The following is a 19,948-nucleotide window of genomic DNA, read 5'->3' as shown; positions in this document are numbered from 1 at the left end:
TGACCCAGCACAGTCCCAGTGGTGGTGGCCATGGGAGTGTCTGCATCACTCCTTCCCCAACTCCAGGCAGCTCAGCATGGAGAGAGAAAGACACTTTGTTTGGGGAAAAGGGAATAGAACAAGAAACCCTGCCTGGTAATCCAGGGAATTCTCCCTGATCTCCTTGGTCTTCTCCCAAGACCACCAAGGCAGTACCTCTACAAGTCTGCAAGAGTCAGCACATTACTGGACTTGGGGTGCCCCTTAATGCATTTATGGTTGCATGACCAAACAACTGGATCACAACACTCAAAATTATCTTTGAATACTTACTAATCCTTCTCTAGAAAGTTGGGTACAAACAAACCCAGACTGCAAATATTAGAATAAATATCTAACTATTCAATGCCCTGACACTGATGAAACCCACAAGCTTCAAGACCATCCAGGAAAACATGACTTCTCCAAATAAACTAAATAAGGCACCAGTGACCAATTCTGGAGTAACAGAAATATGTGATCTTTCAGGCAGTGAATTCAAAGTAACTGTTTTGAAGAAGCTCAGTGAAATCCAAGGTAAGACAGAGAAAGAATTCAGAATGTTATGAGACAAATTTAACAAAGAGATAGAAATAATTAAAAAGAATCAAGCAGAAATTCCGGAGCTGAAAAAATCAATTGAAAAAATGAAGAATGCATCAGAGTCTCCCAACATTAGAACTGATCAAGCAGAAGAAAGAATCAGTAAGCTTGAAGACAGGCTATTTGAAAATACACAGTCAGAGGAGACAAAAGAAAAAGAATAGAAAATAATGAAGCATGCCTATGGTAGCTAGAAAAAAAGCCTCAAAAGGGAAAATCTAAGAGTTATTGGCCTTAAAGAGGTAGAGAGAGAGACTGGAGTAGAAAGTTTATTCAAAAGATAATAACACTTTCCAACCTAAAGAAAGATGTTAATATTCAAATACAAGAAGGCTTTAGAAAATTGAGCATATTTAACCCAATGAGACTACCTCAAGATATTTAATAATCAAACTCCCAAAGGTCAAAGATAAAGAAATAATCCTAAAAGCAGCAAGGGAAAAGAAAAATAATAACATAAATTGGAACTCCAATACATCTGGCAGCACATTTCTCAGTGAAAACCTTACAGGCTAAAAGAAAGTGACAGAATCTATTTAACGTGCTGAAGGAAAAAATTTTTATCCTAGAAAATTGTATCCAGTGAAAATATCGTCAAAGATGAAGGAGAAATTGAGACTTTCCAAGACAAACAAAAGCTGAGGGATTTTGTCAACACCAAATCTGTTCTGCAAGAAATGTTAAAGGGACTTCTTCAATCTGAAAGAAAAGGACATTAATGAACAGTAAGAAATCATCTGAAGGTACAAAACTCTCTTGTAATTAGGTATACAGACAAATACAGAATATTATAACACCATAATTGTGGTGTGTAAACTACTCATATCTTGAATGGGAATACTGAAAGTTGAATCTATCAAAAATAATAACTACAACAACTTTTAGGCTGGGCACGGTGGCTCACACCTGTAATCCCAGCACTTTGGGAGGCTGAGGTAGGCGGAACACTTGAGGTCAAGAGTTCAAGATCCACCTGGCCAATATGGTGAAACCCCGTCTCTACTTAAAAATACAAAAATTAGCCAGGTGTGGTGGTGTGCGTCTGTAACCCAGCTACTTGGGAGGCTGAGGCAGGAAAATCATCTGAATCCAGAGGTGGAGGCTGCAGTGAGCCGAGACCATGCTGCTGCACTCCAGCCTGTGTGACAGGGCAAGACTGTCTCAAAAATAATAACTGCAATAACTTTTTAAGACACAGACAGTATAAGAAGATATAAATAGAAACAAAAAGTTAAAAAGCAGGGGGGATAAAGTTAAAGGGTAGAGTTTTAATTAGTTTTCTCCTTGTTTGTTTGTTTGTTTTTGCAATAAGAGTTAAGTTGTCATGAATTTGAAATAATGGGTTGTAAGATGTTGTTTGTAGGCCTCATTGTAACATCAAACAAAAAACCTACCACAGATACACAAAAAATATAAAGCAAGGAGTTAAAACATACCACCAGAGAAAACTGCTTTCACCAAAAACAGAAGACAGATGGACGGATGGACGGACGGAAGGAAGGAAGGAAGGAAGGAAGGAAGACAGAACAACCAGAAAACAAACAACAAAATGGCAATAGTAAAGTCCTTGCTTATCAACAACAACATTGAATATAAATGGACTAAACTCTCTAATCAAAAGACATAGAGTGGCTGAATGGATAAAAAAATCAAGACTCAATGACCTGTTGCCCATAAGAAACACATTTCACCTATAAAAACACATAAACACTGAAAAGGATGAAAAAAGATAGTCCATGCAAATGGAAACCAAAAAAGAGCAGGAATAGCTATAATTATATCAGATAAAATAAATTTCAAGACAAAAACAGACAAAGAAGGTCATGATATAAAAGGGATCAATTCATCAAGAGGATGTCATAATTGTACATACATATGCTCCCAACACTGAAGCACCCAGATACATAAAACGAATATTATTAGAGCTAAACAGAGAGATAGACAACCAATGCAGCAATAGTTGGAGACTTCAACAGCCCACTTTCAACACTGAACAGATCATCCAGACAGAAAATCAACCAAAAAATATCAGACCTTATCTACACTAAAGACCAAATGGACCTAACAGATATTTATAGAATGTTTCATCCGATGGCTGAAGAATATACATTCTTCTCTTCACCACATGGATCATTCTCATGAATAGACCATATGTTAGGCCACAAAATACATCTTTAAAAATTCAAAAACTTTGAAATCATATCAAGTATCTTCTCTGATTACAATGGAATAAAATCAAAAGTCAATAACAAGAGGAACTTTGGAAACTATACAAACACATGGAAATTACACAATATGCCTCTGAATGACCAGTGGCTCAATGAAGAAATTAAGAAAATTCCTTGAAACAAATGAAAATTGAAACACAACATACCAAAACCTATGGGATACAGCAAAAGCAGTACTAAGAGGAAAGTTTACAGCAATAAGTGTCTATGTCAAAAAATTTTTTAAAAGAAAAAAATTAAAATAACCTAATGATGCGTCTTAAAGAACTAGAAAAGCAAGAGCAAATCAAACCCAAAATTCATAGAAGAAATAGTAAAAACAAGAGCAGGAAATAAATCACATTAAAATAAAAAAATACAAAACACCAATGAAACAAAAAGTTGTTTTTTTGAAAAGTTAAACAAAATTGACAAATCATTAGCCAGACTCACTAAGACAAAGAGAGAGAAAACCCAAATAAATAAAATCAGAAATGAAAAAGGAGACATTATAACTGATACTGCAGAAATTCAAAGGATCCATTAGAGGCTACTATGAGAAATTATATGCCAATAAATTTAAAAACCTAGAAGAAATGAATAAATTCCTAGACACATACAACCTACCAAGATTGAACCATGAAGAAATCCAAAACTTGAACAGACCAATAATAAGTAACAAGATCAAAGCCATAATAAAAAGTCTCCAAGCAAAGAAAAGCCTGGGACCTGATGGCTTCACTGCTAAATTTTGGCAAACATTTAAAGAACTAATATCAATCCTACTCAAACTGTTTCAAAAAATAGAGGACAAGGGAATACTTCCAAACTCATTCTACAAGGCCAATATTACCCTGATACTAAAACCAGACAAAGTGACATCAAAAAAAGAAAACTACAGGCCAATGTATCTGATGAACATTGATGCAAAAATCCTCAACAAAATACTAGCAAGCCGAATTCAACATCATATTAAAGAGATCATTCATCGTGACCAAATGAGATTCATCACAGGGATACAAGGGTGGTTCAACATACACAAATCAATCAATGTGATACATCATACCAACAGAATGAGAGACAAAAACCATATGATTATTTCAATTGATGCTGAAAAAGCATTTGATAAAATTCAACATCGCTTCATGAGAAAACCTTCAAAAACTGGGTATATAAGAAACATACCCCAACGCACTAAAAGCCATATGTGACAGACCCACAGCTAATGTTATACCAAACAGGGAAAAACTGAAAGCCTGTCCTCTAAGATCTGGAACAAGACAAGGATGCCTACTTTCACCACTGTTGTTCAACATGTACTGAAAGTCCTAGCTAGAGCAATCAGATGAAAGAAATAAAGGGCATCCAAATTGGAAAGAAAGAACTCAAGTTATCCTTGTTTGGAGATGATATAATTATGTATTTAGAAAAACATAAAGACCACAAAAAAACAATTAGAAATGATGAACAAATTCAGCAAAGTTGCAGGATACAAAATTGATACACAAAAGTCAGTAGCATTTCTATATGCCAACAGCAAACAATCTGAAAAAGAAATCTAGAAAATAATCCCACTTACAATAGTTACAAATCAAATTAAATAACCAGGAATTAACTTAATCAAATAAGTAAAAGATGTCCACAATGAGAACTATAAAATGCAAGAAACTGAAGAGGATACACAAAAAATGGAAAGATATTTCATGTTCATAGATTGGAAGAATCAATATTGTTAAAATGTCCATTCTATTCAAAGCAATCTACGTATTCAATCCAATCCCTATCAAAATACCAAGAATGTTCTTCACAAAAATAGAAAAAGTAATCCTAAAATTTATAGGGAACCTAAAAAGACTCATAATAGCCAGAGCTATCCTGAGCAGGAAAACACAAGACTCGAGAAATCACATTACCTGACTTTATTAGTCCATTCTCACGCTGTTATGAAGAAATACCTGAGATTGGGTAATTTATAAAGGAAAGAAGTTTAATTGACTCACAGTTCCGCATTGCTGGGGAGGCCTCAGGAAACTTGCAATCATGGCAGAAGGCAAAGGAGAAGCAGGCACCTTCTTTACAGGGCAGCAGGACAGAGTGAGTGCAAGCAGGGGAAATGCCAAACACCTATAAAACCATCAGATCTTGTGAGACTCACTCACTCACTATAACAAGAACAGCATGGGGGAAACCACTCCCGTGATCCAATTCCCTCCATCTGGTCCCCCCATTGACACTTGGGGATTATGGGGGTTATAATTCCAGATGAGATTTTGGATGGGGACACAGCCAAACCATATCACTGACTTCAAATTGTACTACAAAGCTATACTAAAAGCCAAACCATAACACTGACTTCAAATTGTACTACAAAGCTATACTAAAAGCCAAACCATACCACTGACTTCAAATTGTGCTACAGAGCTGTACTAAACAAAACAGCATGGCACTGGCATTAAAATACACACACACACACACACACACACATCAATGGAACAAAATAAAGAAACCAAAAATAAATCTATACATCTACAATGAAATCATTTTCAACAAGGTGCCAAAAATACACATTGGGAAAAGACAATCTCTTTAATAAAGGGGGCTGGGAAAGCTGGATATCCATATGCAGAAGAATGAAACTGGACCCCTATCTCTCACCATATACAAAAATCAAATCAAAATGAATTAAAGACTTAAATCTAAGATCTGAAAGTATAAAACTACTAAAAGAAAAATTGGGGAAACTCTCCAGGACATTGGTCTGGGGAAAGATTTCTTAAGTAATACCCCAAAAGCACAGGCAATCAAAGCAAAAAATGGACAAATGGTATCACATCAAGTTAAAAAGCTTCTGCAAAGTAAAGGAAACAATCAACAAAGAAACAGCCCTTAGAATGGGAGAAAATATACGCAAACTATGTATCTGATAAGGGATTAATAACCAAAATATACAAGGAGCTCAAACAACTCAATAGGAAAATGTCTAATAATCTGATTTTAAAATGGGCAAAAGATCTACATAGATATTTCTCAAAAGAAGACATACAAATGGCAAACAGGTATATGAAAAGATGCTCAACATCATTGACCATTAGAGAAATGCAAATCAAAACTACAATGAGACATCATCTCACTCACTTAAAATGGCTTTTAACCAAAAGACAGGCAATAATGAATGCTGGCAAAAGCATTGAGAAAGGGCAACCCTAATACACTGTTGGTGGGAATGTAAATTAGTACAGCCACTACGGAGAACAGTATGGGGTTCCTCAAAAAACTGAAGATATAGCTACCATATGATCCAGCAATTCCACTGCTGGGTATATACTCAAAGGAAAGAAAATCAGTATATTGAAGACATACCTGCACTCCCATGTTTGTTGCAGCACTGTTCACAAGAGCCAAGATTTGGAAGCAACCTAAGTGTCCATCAACAGATAAATGGATAAAGAAAATGTGGTATATATATATATGCAATGGAGTACTATTCTGCCATAAAAAAAGAATGAGATCCTATCACTTGCAACATCTTGGATGGAACTGGAGGTCATTATGTTAAGTGAAATAAGTCAGGCACAGAAAGAAAAACTTTGCATATTCTCACTCATTTGTGAGAACTGAAAATTAAAACAATTGAACTCACGGAAATAGAGAGTATAATGATGGTTTCCAGAGACTGGGAAAGGTATTGGGTGGGGGGCAGGGAATGGGGAAGGTTAATAAGTACAATGCAATGAATACGATCTAGTATTTTACAGCACAAAGGGGTGGCTATGGTCAACAATAATTTATAGTACATTTTAGAATAACTGAAAGAATACAATTGGAATGTTTATAACACAAAGAAATGATAAAAATGCTTGAGGTAATGAATAACCCATTTACCCTGATGTGATTATTACACATGGTATGCCTGTATAAAAATATCTCATGTACCCCATACCTATATATACCTACTGTGTATCCATAAAAATTAAAAATTTCCAAAATGAAATTGTTCTCTGGAATATAAAAAAAGGCCTTTTAATGATAAAATCCAACAGTTAGTTCTTAGTGTTCATGTATTACCACTTCATGTACCTTTTAAGAAGGTCAAGTGAGATCAGACATATATGAAAATACTTTGAAAATTCAATGCTATACTAGTTTTAGCTATTACTTGATTTATTACCCTGCAGCGTGTGGCAACGTTCAGCAACCTTATTTTTTGAAAACTTTATATATCCTTGCCCTCTACCCTTCTACCTCTGTGGCCACTTATTTCTGTATCCTTCAATGGTCATACCTCTTCATATCCTAAATGTTGGGTACATTCCAAAGCTTTGGAGGGTGCATATATTCCCATGGATTCCCAAATCTGTGTCTCCAGCCTTCACTCTCCTAAGCATCAAAATCATATTTCTAGCTGACTTCTGGTAATTCTAGTTGAATGTTGTATCATCAACAAAAATTCAGTATGTTAAAATAAGCATTTCTTTTCCAGTTTTTATAAACCTCAATATTCTATAGGTAAACTATTCTAGCAGTGTTAAACCCTTTTCAGAATGATATGGTTATAAGTTTCTTTTTAATTTTAATGCTAAAAAATATAATAGCAAAGACTCCTGAAATAACAACTGTACATGCTAACCAAACTAATGCGCAGTTGGAAATCTCAAGCTTTCTAATCACAGTAAAAACATGAATTTGTGTCAAAAACCAAAGCAGGCTATTGACATGATCACAGTTAAAACATCATAAAAAGAGCCCAGTCTATAAACTTTCCGAAAAAACTTCAAAATCTACTATTCGTTCTTGTACCACTATTAAAAACTACCGAATAAGGTCAACACAGACTACAATGTTCCCTTACATCTTATTCAACCTTCAGTACCTGCCTCAAGACAATAAAAAATACCTAATTCTACTCTTGACCAGGGGATAGCAACCCTTAAGGTATGATAGAACAATTCTGGCAAGTAATTGATAGAGGGTCTCCCTTATTAGTTCCCAAATATCTTGCCCACCATTCCCAGAATCATGTATACTTTTTCATAAGTTCTCATTTCCATCTAGAAGGTAGGGATAAAATATGAATCTTAATTGCAGTTACTCTCAGCGACATGTAAATATTGCTCCTATATAGATTTAACTCACTGACAAACATCTTTTTTTTTAATTTTAAATTTTATTATAGAGTTAACAAGTTTTGAATTTTTTATATAGGAAAAGCCTAGTCAATTCAGATGCTTTCTAGAAAAATTAACATTAAAAAACAAATAGAAATCCATGACTAAAGGGGGAAAATAACTTTCAAAAGTTACCAAAATTCTAATCATATCAGAGACCATTATAAATTTCAAACAGTAGAACTCTTTAAGGTAATCCTTTGGGATAAAGGATCCTGGGAAGTTCTCTCAGGTAAAGAAAGCTTACAGCAGATTTGTAATATATGTCTGGAGAGCTATTTATAAGAAATTTAAGAGGATTGTTTTGTTTTCCTTTATTAAAGATTTAAGCCTTTTTACTTGACAAACATCTTTTTTAACAAAGCAGGGAATGGCTTGTTGGCTAGGTGAGAGAACATATACACAAATAGATATTGAAGTAAGAGATTAAATAAATACATATATAAATAATTCATCTTATTAAATAACTTACAGACCAAATAAGAATACAATTCATCCCTAAACTCTCCTATTGTTTCTTTTTTTACATATGAATTTATGATTTGTATATAGAAACAAATGTATCACATTTATCAGGATTATCCCCCATTTACAACAGGGCTATTTGGGATAATCAAAATATTATAAACTCCATTAATACCTTACCTTTTTAAAAATATCTTCTCTTTGAGATTTTTTCATGATGGTCCTTTTATTTCAACTTTCTAAATAAATAAGAAATATTATTGAGAATGACATATAAAAAAACTGACTTGTGATACTTGAGGTTAAAAGTATGCTTTTTAAATTTTTTAATTTAACAAGAGACAAAACAGATATACTATCACTTTTACTATTTCATATTTGTATTTGGTCACCTTCAGTATTTAATAGAAATCCCGGTTAATGCAATAAGATGTGCAAAAGAAGGAAGTAAGAGGTGTAACTCTTAGAAGACAAAAACAAAATTATCATTGTTTGTAGATGATAGGTTTTTATACATGAAAAACCCAAAAGACTAAATAAAGTTTAGACATAATTAGAAAATTGGAATTGGCAGAATACAAGAGAATATATGTAAAAGTCAGTATCTTCCCTACATGCTAATGTACTAGAAAAAAATCACTTTCACAAAAAGGGTACTGAAAAAAACTTCAAAATACTAAGGAATTATTTTAATTAAAATATGTATGAATTCCCTTCCCCCAAAAAGTATAAAACTTTGCAGTAAGAAAAAAAAAGGATCTGATTAAATATACATTTGATCTTAGCCAAAAGGCCAAGAAGCAATGATTAAATATAGATATTCTATGGAGGCAGGGAAATTGATTAAAAGGCTATTAATAGATACTAGAGATCCATTTGGATGTTTGTCTCCTCCAAATCTCATGTTGAAATGTGATTCCCAATAATGGACATGTGGCCTGGTGGGAAGTGATTGGATTGTGGGGGTGGATACCTCATGGTTGGCTTAGCACCATCCCCTTCATAATGAGTGAGTTCTTGCTCAGTTAGTTCACATGAGATCTAGTTGTTTAAAAGTGTCTGTCTAGGACCTCCCCTCTCCTTCCTTTATTTCGTCTCTTGCCATGTGACATGCTGGCTCCCCTTCCCTTCCACCATGATTGTAAGCTCCCTGATGCCCTCACCAGAAGCAGATGTTAGAGCCATGCTTATATAGCCTGCAGAACTGTGAGCCAATTAAAACTCTTTTCTTTATAAATTACCCAGTATTCTTCTATTGCAACGCAAGAATGGCCTAATACAAGAGTATCATTCAACATGACGGTTAAATGCAAGTTCATGCAATTCCCCAGACATTTGTAGAAACTAGAATGCCACACAAGTTTTTGTTTATCTGTTTGTTTTTTAGAGACAGGGTCTCACTCTTTCACCCAGGCTGAAGTGCAGTGGCAGGATGACAGCTCATTACAGCCTCGAACTCCTGGGCTCAAGCGATCCACCTGCTTCCACCTCTTGAGTAGCTAGGACTACAGGCATGTGTCTCTAAGGCTCGGCTAATTATTATTATTGTTATTATTATGTACAGACAGGGTCTCGCTATGTTGCTCAGGCTGGTCTCAAACTCTTGGCCTCAAGCAATCCTCCTGCCTCAGCCTCCCAAAGCACTGGAATTATAGGCATGAGCCACTGCGCTTTGCCTAAACAAATTTCTAAATCAATTCTGCGGGCACAAGACTATGTGGATCCCTGAATCAGCACAGACTTCTTTTTGGCACAATTTTCAGTCACCTTGGTTACCTCTGTCACAGGCCATTTGGTTTCAGGAGTGCTAGCAAAATAAAACCACAGAAAAACCTCTAGCATGTGGAAATGGTTACACAATGCATATCTTAGTAAATAGTAACATATCTTTAATTGTGATCCAATCAGAAAATTGGTTCCCTTTAATCTTCCCCTGGCTCTTGTTAGAAATATTTCTAAATGTATTAATGCACTTTCCTTCCTTAGCAGATCTGAATTCAGACCAAAATCCAATTTTATCTTTATCTTAGTTCATCTATTGTCACATAGTATGATGACACCTTTCTGAACTCTCTTACAGCAATGTTTCTTAAATGATGCCTTCCAGACTTAATTTGAATTAGGATGCTATGTCCAGAATTAAGGTCTCATTCACAGTTACGATGTAATTAAGGCAACAATAGCATTTTGTAAAAATAATCTATTAAATATATGGCACCAGCTACCCTTTATTGTTATTAGGATATGGAAGAAGTGGAATTTAACTTAATTCTTTACTTAGTTAAGTGGAATATAGCAGTATTTCACAGTGTTCTACAAAAAACATTGACTTCCATGTATTGCATTAACTGGCAAGTTTAAAAATTAACTTAACTGTTATCTTGTTTTCCAAAATCAAAACCTAGGAACAAATGGCGTGACAAAAGATTTTCTGATCTGTGAATTTATTTAAGTCTTCGAAAGGCAACAAAACTAAATCACCCACTGCTCTCAGGACCAGTTCCCAAGTCATCATGTCCTGCTCCTGTAGATCAAGAAAGATTCGGGCCCACTTCTCTATCTTGGGACTTCTGGTACATGAAAACTAATGTGGAAACAGGTTACAAAAACTATCATATTATATTTTGAAAATTTACATCTAACACACACCATGCAACGTAGTTTTGCTACTCAAAGGTGAATTACAAGATTTATAAAAATGTATTAATTCTTAGAGCAACCACTGGCCAGGAGGCCCAGAAGCTCTAAACAAGTACTGTAATGTTTTTTATTCAAACCTGAAGATGTATCTCTGTGTCTATACTTATAGCCTCAATTAGAGAGAAAGTCAACCAGGAGGCCCTTTCTGAAAGTGAAGCCAAAAAACCCTCACATCACTTCCCCATCTAAGCCGCAGTGACCACTCTCCAACATTGACCACTCTCCAACATAACCCCTCAACTATAGCTGGATGGAGTTCTTGTTTATTCTCCCTGGCATCTCCATCCTTTAATTTTTACAACTTCCCCGCAAATGGATAGCATTCCGTGTTTCTAAGGCTGATTCAAACTCCACGTCTTTCAGGAAGTTTTTTCTAACTCTGTCTCTTGATCTCCAACAGCATTTGTAGTTCATAATGCGAATTTTTGTTCATTACATTCTACCTTGCAAGTTCATCTTTCTGCTTATCCTAATGTGAAGATCAGGACTAAGGCAAGGTGTTCAGCACACACAGTAGGCACTGAATTAATAACATGCCGACCCGTATTTGATGCAAATCAAACACTGCTCTCGAGTGATTTTCAATTCTACTCATTCCCGAATTGGCTAACGAACGGGTCGGCCAGGCCCCCGAACTACAAGTCCCAGCGGCCTGCGCGGCCCCGGCTCCGGTTATCCCAGCCCAACTAATTCTGCCCACGGAGCAGAGCTCCACAAAAGTGCGGGAATGTCTGACAGGGAAGAATCAGAGAAAGCTTCACCAGCAGCCCGACATTCACCTGGACGGACAGTGCACTTTTCTTACGTCTGGACAGCGAAGGCAGGGCGCACCATCTACCGCAGGCTAGGATGATCACCAACCGCCCCACCGCACCCTGCGCCAGCCCTACGGCGCCCGCGGACTGCAAGTCGCGGCGACCCAGGAGCATGCGCGCTGCCGCCCCTGGCCTGCCAGGACCCAGAGGGAGCGGAGCACGCGCCTTCGGGAATCTTCGGTGCGCCGAGTCTGTTCGCCGCCGGGGTCTGTCACCCCCGCCCCTCGCCTCTGCCCGTGAGCGTGTGAGTTGTAGCGTCCCCTGGGGTCTGTTCTGGAGGAGGCCTGAGAGGGGGGTTGCCTGGGCGTGGGTCTCTCATCCCTCTCGTCCTGGTGAAGAAGAAGAGTATACCCAGCGGGTGAGTACTGGCCGCGAGCTCCCGGCTGAGCGGGCGTCCCCGGGGACGCTGCGGGGCGCCGCTGTGGCAAGAGCGGTCGCCCGCGCAGGGCATGGAGGCGCGAGGCCGGGGGACGCCAGCCGGCAAGTTGCACGGGTTGCAGCGCCCCGGGACCTACTTTCTCTTTGCCGTCGTCCCTGCTTTGCTAGGAAAAGAGGGGAGCTTTGACTTCAGGTGATTTCCTTTGTGGCTTCCAAAAGAGCCCCCTAAATATGCAAGCGGTTCCTTTTATTTCCAGAGCTTGCCGTTAGCGTACTAATGTACTATGTTTAAAGTCTTAAATAGGGAATGTCAGACACGCTCACCCATGTGTCGTCATTCATCGCTTAATAAACAGAGTACGGTTCTCATTGTTTTTCTTTTTCCCATTGCCTCGCTCCGAGTTAAAATAACGAGATAAACTAAACGTGATGCGGTTGGGAACTTGTTCAGGGAAACCGGCTGGGGCGAACTTCGGAAACTTGCTAGTGTAGAGAGCCGCACGGTGGTGGTTTGTATGCTTTCACTCATTCAAGCTTTCCACAGTGTTTAACTGCGTTCTGTGTCAGGCATTATGCCCCAACAGTCGTCTTGTGTAAGCCTTCCATGCATTTTTAAGCTTTGCTTTTATTTTCTAAATGTACATGTTAATAGAGAATAAACATTATTAACCTCTTTATTCTGATATTAATTGCTTAAGTTTCGTAGGATTGTCTTTATTTTTTAATAGTATGGTGACCAAAAGTAATACTAGTGTTTAACCTTAGTAAGCAAAATAAAGTCCCAGTGTCTCTGACAGCTTGGCACAGTTTCATTTGAGACCGTAAATCCCACCCTGTCTATAGTCTCTATCATACTTGGTAACAACCCAGATAATTTATCCCTTCTCGCAGCCTCATTCCCACACCTTCTCCATCTGCTAATCGTCTCACCAGCTGCCTTCTTCTGGAAACTGCAAACTCTTTTTCTAGACTCCCCATATGTAAACCCCTCTATATCTTTTTAAAATTTTTTTATATATATATTTTATCATACTTTAAGTTCCAGGGTACATGCACACAACGTGCAGGTTTGTTACATATGTATACATGTGCCATGTTGGTGTGCTGCACCCATTAACTCGTCATTTACATTAGGTATATCTCCTAATGCTATCCCTCCCCCTCCCCCCATTCCACAACAGGCCCCGGTGTGTGATGTTCCCCTTCCTGTGTCCAAGTGTTCTCATTGTTCAATTCCCATATGAAATACTATGCAGCCATAAAAAATGATGAGTTCATGTCATTTGTAGGGACATGGATGAAGCTGGAAACCATCATTCTCAGCGAACTATGGCAAGGACAAAAAACCAAACACCACATGTTCTCACCCTTCTATGTCTCTATATCTTCTTGTTCACAAAACATTCTTCCTTGTGATATTGGGTACCTGGCTCTCTCCTGAAGACACTGCTTTCCCAGCAATTCACCACAGCGAAAGCCGTGCCTGCCCACGCCCCCCGCCCCCCAGAGGTGGTATCTGTATTCGCCATCTCCTCACGGCCATTGCTAGGCCATTCCATCCCACCCCAGGACCCGGAGCTGGTATCTGTGTTCGCCATCTCCTCATGGCCATTGCTACGCCATTCCATTCCACCCTTGTAAAACTTACCAGAGACCCTTCTCTAATGAGCCGTTTTCCCTCTCCTCACTGTTATTTACCAGCTGCCTGGTCACTCATGTTCATTAAGGAATTTAGTACCCAACTCAAGTCTTTTTTTTTTTTTTTTTTTTTGAGACGGAGTCTCTGTCAGCCCAGTTTGGAGTGCAGTGGTGTGATCTCAACTTACTGCAACCTCTGCCTCCCAGGTTCAAGTGATTCTCCTGCCTCAGCCTCCCAAGTAGCTGGGACTACAGGCGTGCACCACCATGCCCAGCTAATTGTATTTTTAGGAGAGACCGGGTTTCACCATGTTGGCCAGGCTGGTCTTGAATTCCTGACCGCAGGTGATCCACCCGCCTCGGCCTCCCAAAGTGCTGGGATTACAGGCATGAGCCACTGTGCCTGGCCAGTCTTTCTTTCATACTCAATTGCTACAAGGTTCTGGGGGGACTAAAGCAGTCATGTGCATCACAGGTCCAGCACCCCATATTCCCTTAACTTACTGCCATGACTGACTGACTGCAGGACCATGATATCTAAGACTGTTCCATATTAACAATCACGAACTCTAGTATTCTCCTCTCATCTTCCTGTTTCTTTCATCTCTTCCTCTCCCTTATTCTTCTATACTTAATCCCTGACCTCATGAAGACGCTGTCCCTTGGTGACTATTTTGTCATCATCAGCCTCTACCTCCATTGACTTTCTTCCTTGTCTAGCCCACACTCCTTGTTTTATTATTTACCCACATCAGTATCCACAATTTCTTTGCCTTTTGTGTTTCTTCCACTTTTGTCCAGCATACCTATTATTCTAGTTTAGTCTAGCCATTTGCTTTCTCTCCTCATATTAGAAAGGTAATTGTATTAGTGAAAATCATGTAACCAGATTATTGCCATGATGATATGGCACGGTCCATAATGTAGCTCAGCCATTCTTTTCCTTTCTCACCCACAGCTACTATTCTAACTTTTATCGTTCCTTAAACCTTCTACTCTACTTTTGACCTTGTACTTTCAGCAGCTGGCTTGGCTTTTTCAGAGGAAACAGAGACTCTCAGACATGAATACTGTGACACTGACCACCAGGCCAACTTAACATCAGCAGATATCCTGTCTCAGATGAAGAGGTATGTTTGGTTTATTTCTTTTTTTTTTTTTTCTATCTACAGATGATCCAATATATGTCCTAGATCCCATTCATTCTGTCTCGTCTAGGGCCTTATTTCATCATTTAACCCTCCCTTTTTATCTTCAGTATACCCTTTTCCCACCTCCCTCCCCTGGCTTTATCTGCCCTATCCAACAAAACAAAAACAAAAAGAAAAACCATCCACTGGGATTATTCTCAGATTTCTTCTCTCTCTCCTTTTTTACAGCCACATTTAGAGAAAAAGGTAATCTTTTTTTCCCTTCCCTTACTTGTTAACTCTTCTACCCACAGAGTTCTGGCTTCCACCACCTAATCATGCCACCAAGGACTTTGTGATTGCCAAACCCAAAATATCTTCTTAGGCTTCTTTTCTGCACTTGGCTCTGTAGACCATTTCCCAGTCTTGAACTTTCCTTGTTTCATTGTTTTCGCAAACATCAGTTTCTACCATTCTTCTCCCACCTCTTAGGTTATTTTAAATTTGCAGTACCAGTTCCTCTGGGATCTTGCTCTAATGTGGGGTATCCAATTTTTTGGCATCCCTGGGCCATATTGGAAGAAGAAGAAATGTTTTGGGCCATACATAAAATACACTAACGATAGCTGATGAGCTCAAAAAATAAAAAGCTGCAAAGAACTCTCAAAATGTTTTAAGAAAGTTTACAAATTTGTCTTGGGCCACATTCAAAGCAGTCCAGGGCCACATGGAGCCTGTGGGCTGCAGGTTGGACAAGCTTGCTCTAATACCTTTTCTATGCTTTTGTAGTCATTTTCTTCTCCTTGGCATCTAAACATGTTGAAGTTTGTCATAAAAATAAACAAACCTTTTCCTCTGTCCCCCTTCCCGCAGTTGTTGCTCTGTAAGGTTTTGTCCTTGATCTTTTTCTCTTTTCAGTTTCTATTGTTCCCTGTGAGTAATCTCATAGCTTCAACCACCAGTTTAGGGAAATGACCTCCAAATCTCTCTTTAGCCTGGACTTCTTACCTGAGCTCCTGACGGTGACACCCTTACCCCAGTACCCAAAGTACCCGAAGTGTATAGAGTTCAAAACCAACCTTCCCTCCCCTGACTTATTCCCTGTGTTTCCTGTTTCGTGAATGAGGCCAGTATCTGTTCAGTCACCCCAGTGAAAACTAAGAACAATCCTGAAATTCCATTTTTTAAAGTCATTCCACACACATTCAGCAGGTTAATTCTGCTGCCTGAATAGCTGTTCTTTGGAGCCTGTCTTTGTCCTCATGGCTGTGCTTTAGCAGCCAGCATCTCTTGACATTCACTGACTAACTGACTTGTCTCCCAGTTATCTCCTTCTTGTTTCTTTCATTATATTATCACCAGAACTATGTTCCTAAAGTGCAGACCTGATCCCCTGCTTCAGTTCCTCCATATAGTAAAATCTGAGCTCTCTGCCTGACATATATGAACTAGCTCCTTTCTTCCAAAACTTTGTTTTTCTGCCATTCTCCAGCATGCACACTGTGCTAAAACCATGCCAAACCATTAACTGTATCCTGGTCACAGCATGTAGTTTTCTTTGCACAAGCCATTCCTTGCTGGAATCCTGTCAACTTTTCCCCATAAAGTTTCTGCTCAAGCATTACTTTCTTTGTGATGCCACCACTAATTCCTTCTGTATGGCACTGTATAGTAATTACTCATCTGTCTCTCTCTCCACCAGACTAAAAACTGAGGGCTGACACTGAATTTCTTCATTTGTTTGTTGAATAAATGAGTAGCAATTAGCACAGTATCATCTGTGAACAGTGAACCATGATTCCTGTGTACTTTAGGTGATCAAATATTAACTTTGGGAAGGACCTCAAAAACAATGTAGGTCAGCTCTTCTTTTATCAGATGCAGAAACTGAGGACCAGCAAAGTTAAGGACCTTAAGCACCTGTTCCTCAGGCACATGATGGACATTGATGCCATCATGCCTTTACTTCTGTTCTCTGCCTAGAATGGACCGTTCCACCTGGCAAAACACTACTCTACTTATCCATGCACCTTGCTTTTTCAGTGTTGTTCTTGGACTACCAGCATCAAAGTTATTAGGAGTGTTTATTTAAAATGCAGATTCCTGAACTCCATCACAGAGTTTTTGAACCAATCTCTGGAAGGGAATCCAGGAAGTCCATTTTAAGTGGAGTTTCACTGTTTTAACCTAAAAAAAGAACGGTCTCTACTTCCCGCTCTGCTTTCTCCTGCAAAACAAACACACAAGAAGAGAGAGACAGATGGTCAGGGATGGGGGCTGGTAGAAAAGAATAAATACTGATTCCAAAATGAGAAAGGAACTGTCTTTGCATCTAGGTTTTAGTATATGCTGCCATAAACAGCTTTCAGTAAATCTTTTGTGATTTTCATCTTTGTTACTTACAAAATGAACTGACTCAAAATTATATAGCAATAGCACAAAAAGTAATTGAAGCTTAAATTTATTATTGCTCATTCTTTAGCAAAACCTCACTCCAAAAAAATACTATTCAGTTCAGCATTCATTTTCAAAAGTTGGGGGGTGATTTTCAAAGGGATTCTTTTACATTTAGTGGTTGAGGGTAAGACCATTCTGAGACCCCAAAAGAGAACAAGGCCCAGCTTATTGCTGACATTTTACCATGGAATTGTAGGTGTCCTAAAGGGTAGTTGATGCCCCCTCACCTAACTTAAGACAAAGGTGTGAACAGGGTTGCTGTCTGCTGCATAAGTGAATGTTAGTTTGACTCATTCTTCCAGCTCAAATCAGTAGCAAGCAGCTGAGTTTTCCTTAAACCCAGGTTCTTTCCTGGCAAGAAGAATGTGGCTTAAAGAAATTTATACTGTCATCAATTAATGGTTTGGAGTTGAACAAAGTATTTACCTCCCCAATTTTAGCAACTGTATATTCTTGGTAGTACCTGCTTTTGATACATTTTTAAAAGTGTGTGGCTTATAGAGCTTTTATGTTAAGTTGCTCTGTAATTGGATCTTGATTCTCTGCATAAATCTGACTTTTCATATTATGAATAGTTGCAAAATAATCTGAGGAATTTTTATGTTCCTCAGATTAAATTTAGACCCTGATATTTACCAGTGTTGCCCAGTAAAACACTATTTTGCTTGCTTCTCAATTCACTTTATCTTAATGAAAAGCAAGTGAGATTCAAATATAGCCATACTATTGACCTATAAATCAATCTATAGATCAGTTTTCTTGATCTATAGATTTATAGAGCAGTAGTATACCTATTTTGTGGGAAGTTCTGTCAAATTTAATATTTTGTTATGCACAGCTTACATTGACCTTTGTTTTAGTAGACAGTAACTAGTTATAAGTCGCATAAACTTAATATATACTTCAGTTAACTGATGTTTCTATAAAACCTGCATTTTTCTTTTTTTTAAAATTATACTTTTTAAGTTCTGGGATACATGTGCACAATGTGCAGGTTTGTTACATAGGTATACATGTGCCATGTTAGTTTGCTACACCCATCAACTCGTCATTTACATTAGGTATTTCTCCTAATGCTATCCCTCCCCCAGCCCCCACCCCCCCACAGGCCCCGGTGTGTGATGTTCCCCTCCCTGTGTCCATGTGTTCTCATTGTTCAACTCTCACTAACGAGTGAGAACATGCCGTGTTTGGTTTTCTCTTCTTGTGTTACTTTGCTGAGAATGATGAAAACCTGCATTTTAATAACACTACAGATAGCAGATATCTTGGCAGATTAAATACATGTTTTTAAAAGTGCAAAATAAGACTATCCTGGATTCCTTTCAATGTGAATCTAACCATTTACAGCTTTTAAATGAACTGTGTGCATACTCCTGCGTAATTATCTTCAGTACACTGATAACATACTTTTACTTTGCAAATTAGGAGTGGCCTCAAGGGGCAGTTAGGATTGGTGATATATAAAAGTTCTCTAGTATCAAGTCTTCCTCTAGATGGAACTCTTCTATCTAGGTAAGAGTTCTAGTTTCTTATCTTGCTCAGTAAGATGCCAGCCTTATTGTCTAATTGGCTTTAAGAAAAAATAGTGACTGCTTACCAAGTGCTACATACTGTGGGTTTGCTCTTCATATCTGTGGGCCTCTAATTTGTATGGATCCATTCTTAAGCAATATAAAACACCAGCACATCAGATTCTTGTGAGAGAGTAGAATCTAGAATTGTCCTTCCTAACTTTTTCTCAAAAGTTTGGCTGAAAGAAGTATTATTGCAGAAGGTCATTTAAAGACTGTGCAGTCCGTTCATCACTCCCTATGGATCAAGCTGGACCACTCAGACTTATGTACTTGGACTATATTACCTTAATTACTTAAAGCATTAGTTTCAGTGAGTCATGCCAGTCATGTTAAATGTCATGTCCAGTCACATGAATGGTATCTTTTAGGATTCAGTAGTAAAAAATGCTTTATTTTGGATATTTAAATATTGTGTGATATATAAATGATTTCCCTTTTTAAATTTTTTATTTTTTTGCTTTTGCTTCTTGGACGCTGAGAGGTGAATGTGAAATTCAGTTAACATCCAGACTGGTCTTTATGATCTGTATTTTTTTAATGTTTACATGTTCTTTATTTACTACTTAAATTTTATTTGTATTTTAAGTGGCTTTAAATTCTTTTTGAAATAAGTAAAATATATGCTAAATTGAGTCAAATGTCTGGCATTTCAGTTCACTGTAATAGGAAGTTATTACTACAGTGTTAAATAACGCTTTGATCGCCAGATTATAGAGTGGGATGGGAAGTAGAATGAAGTCCTATGTTTGAAATTGCTTTCAATAAATGAAGAAAAATGCAGTTAAGATTTTATGC

The 19,948-nt window shown here is 38.0% G+C and overlaps 1 protein-coding gene and 1 long non-coding RNA gene across 2 annotated transcripts in view; one reads left to right on the top strand and one right to left on the bottom strand.

Moving 5' to 3' along the window:
• Nucleotides 1-12,056, bottom strand: part of CC2D2B (coiled-coil and C2 domain containing 2B) — a 124,785-nt gene extending 112,729 nt beyond the window's left edge. The window contains 2 exon segments of the mRNA XM_019034433.4: nucleotides 8,639-8,697; nucleotides 11,938-12,056. Of these exon segments, the coding sequence (XP_018889978.4) occupies nucleotides 8,639-8,674 (36 nt within the window). The 5' untranslated portion in view covers nucleotides 8,675-8,697; nucleotides 11,938-12,056.
• Nucleotides 11,825-19,948, top strand: part of LOC134759232 (uncharacterized) — a 36,043-nt gene continuing 27,919 nt past the window's right edge. The window contains exons 1-2 of the long non-coding RNA XR_010135270.1: nucleotides 11,825-12,217; nucleotides 15,011-15,119. This is a non-coding gene — a long non-coding RNA (uncharacterized lncRNA). The remainder of the gene's footprint in view (nucleotides 12,218-15,010; nucleotides 15,120-19,948) is intronic.

Source organism: Gorilla gorilla, chromosome 8 (assembly GCF_029281585.2).
Source record: "Gorilla gorilla gorilla isolate KB3781 chromosome 8, NHGRI_mGorGor1-v2.1_pri, whole genome shotgun sequence".
Lineage (NCBI taxonomy): Eukaryota > Metazoa > Chordata > Mammalia > Primates > Hominidae > Gorilla > Gorilla gorilla.
The sequence above is the reverse complement of the archived record's forward strand: the minus strand, read 5'-3'. Positions and strand labels throughout refer to the sequence as shown.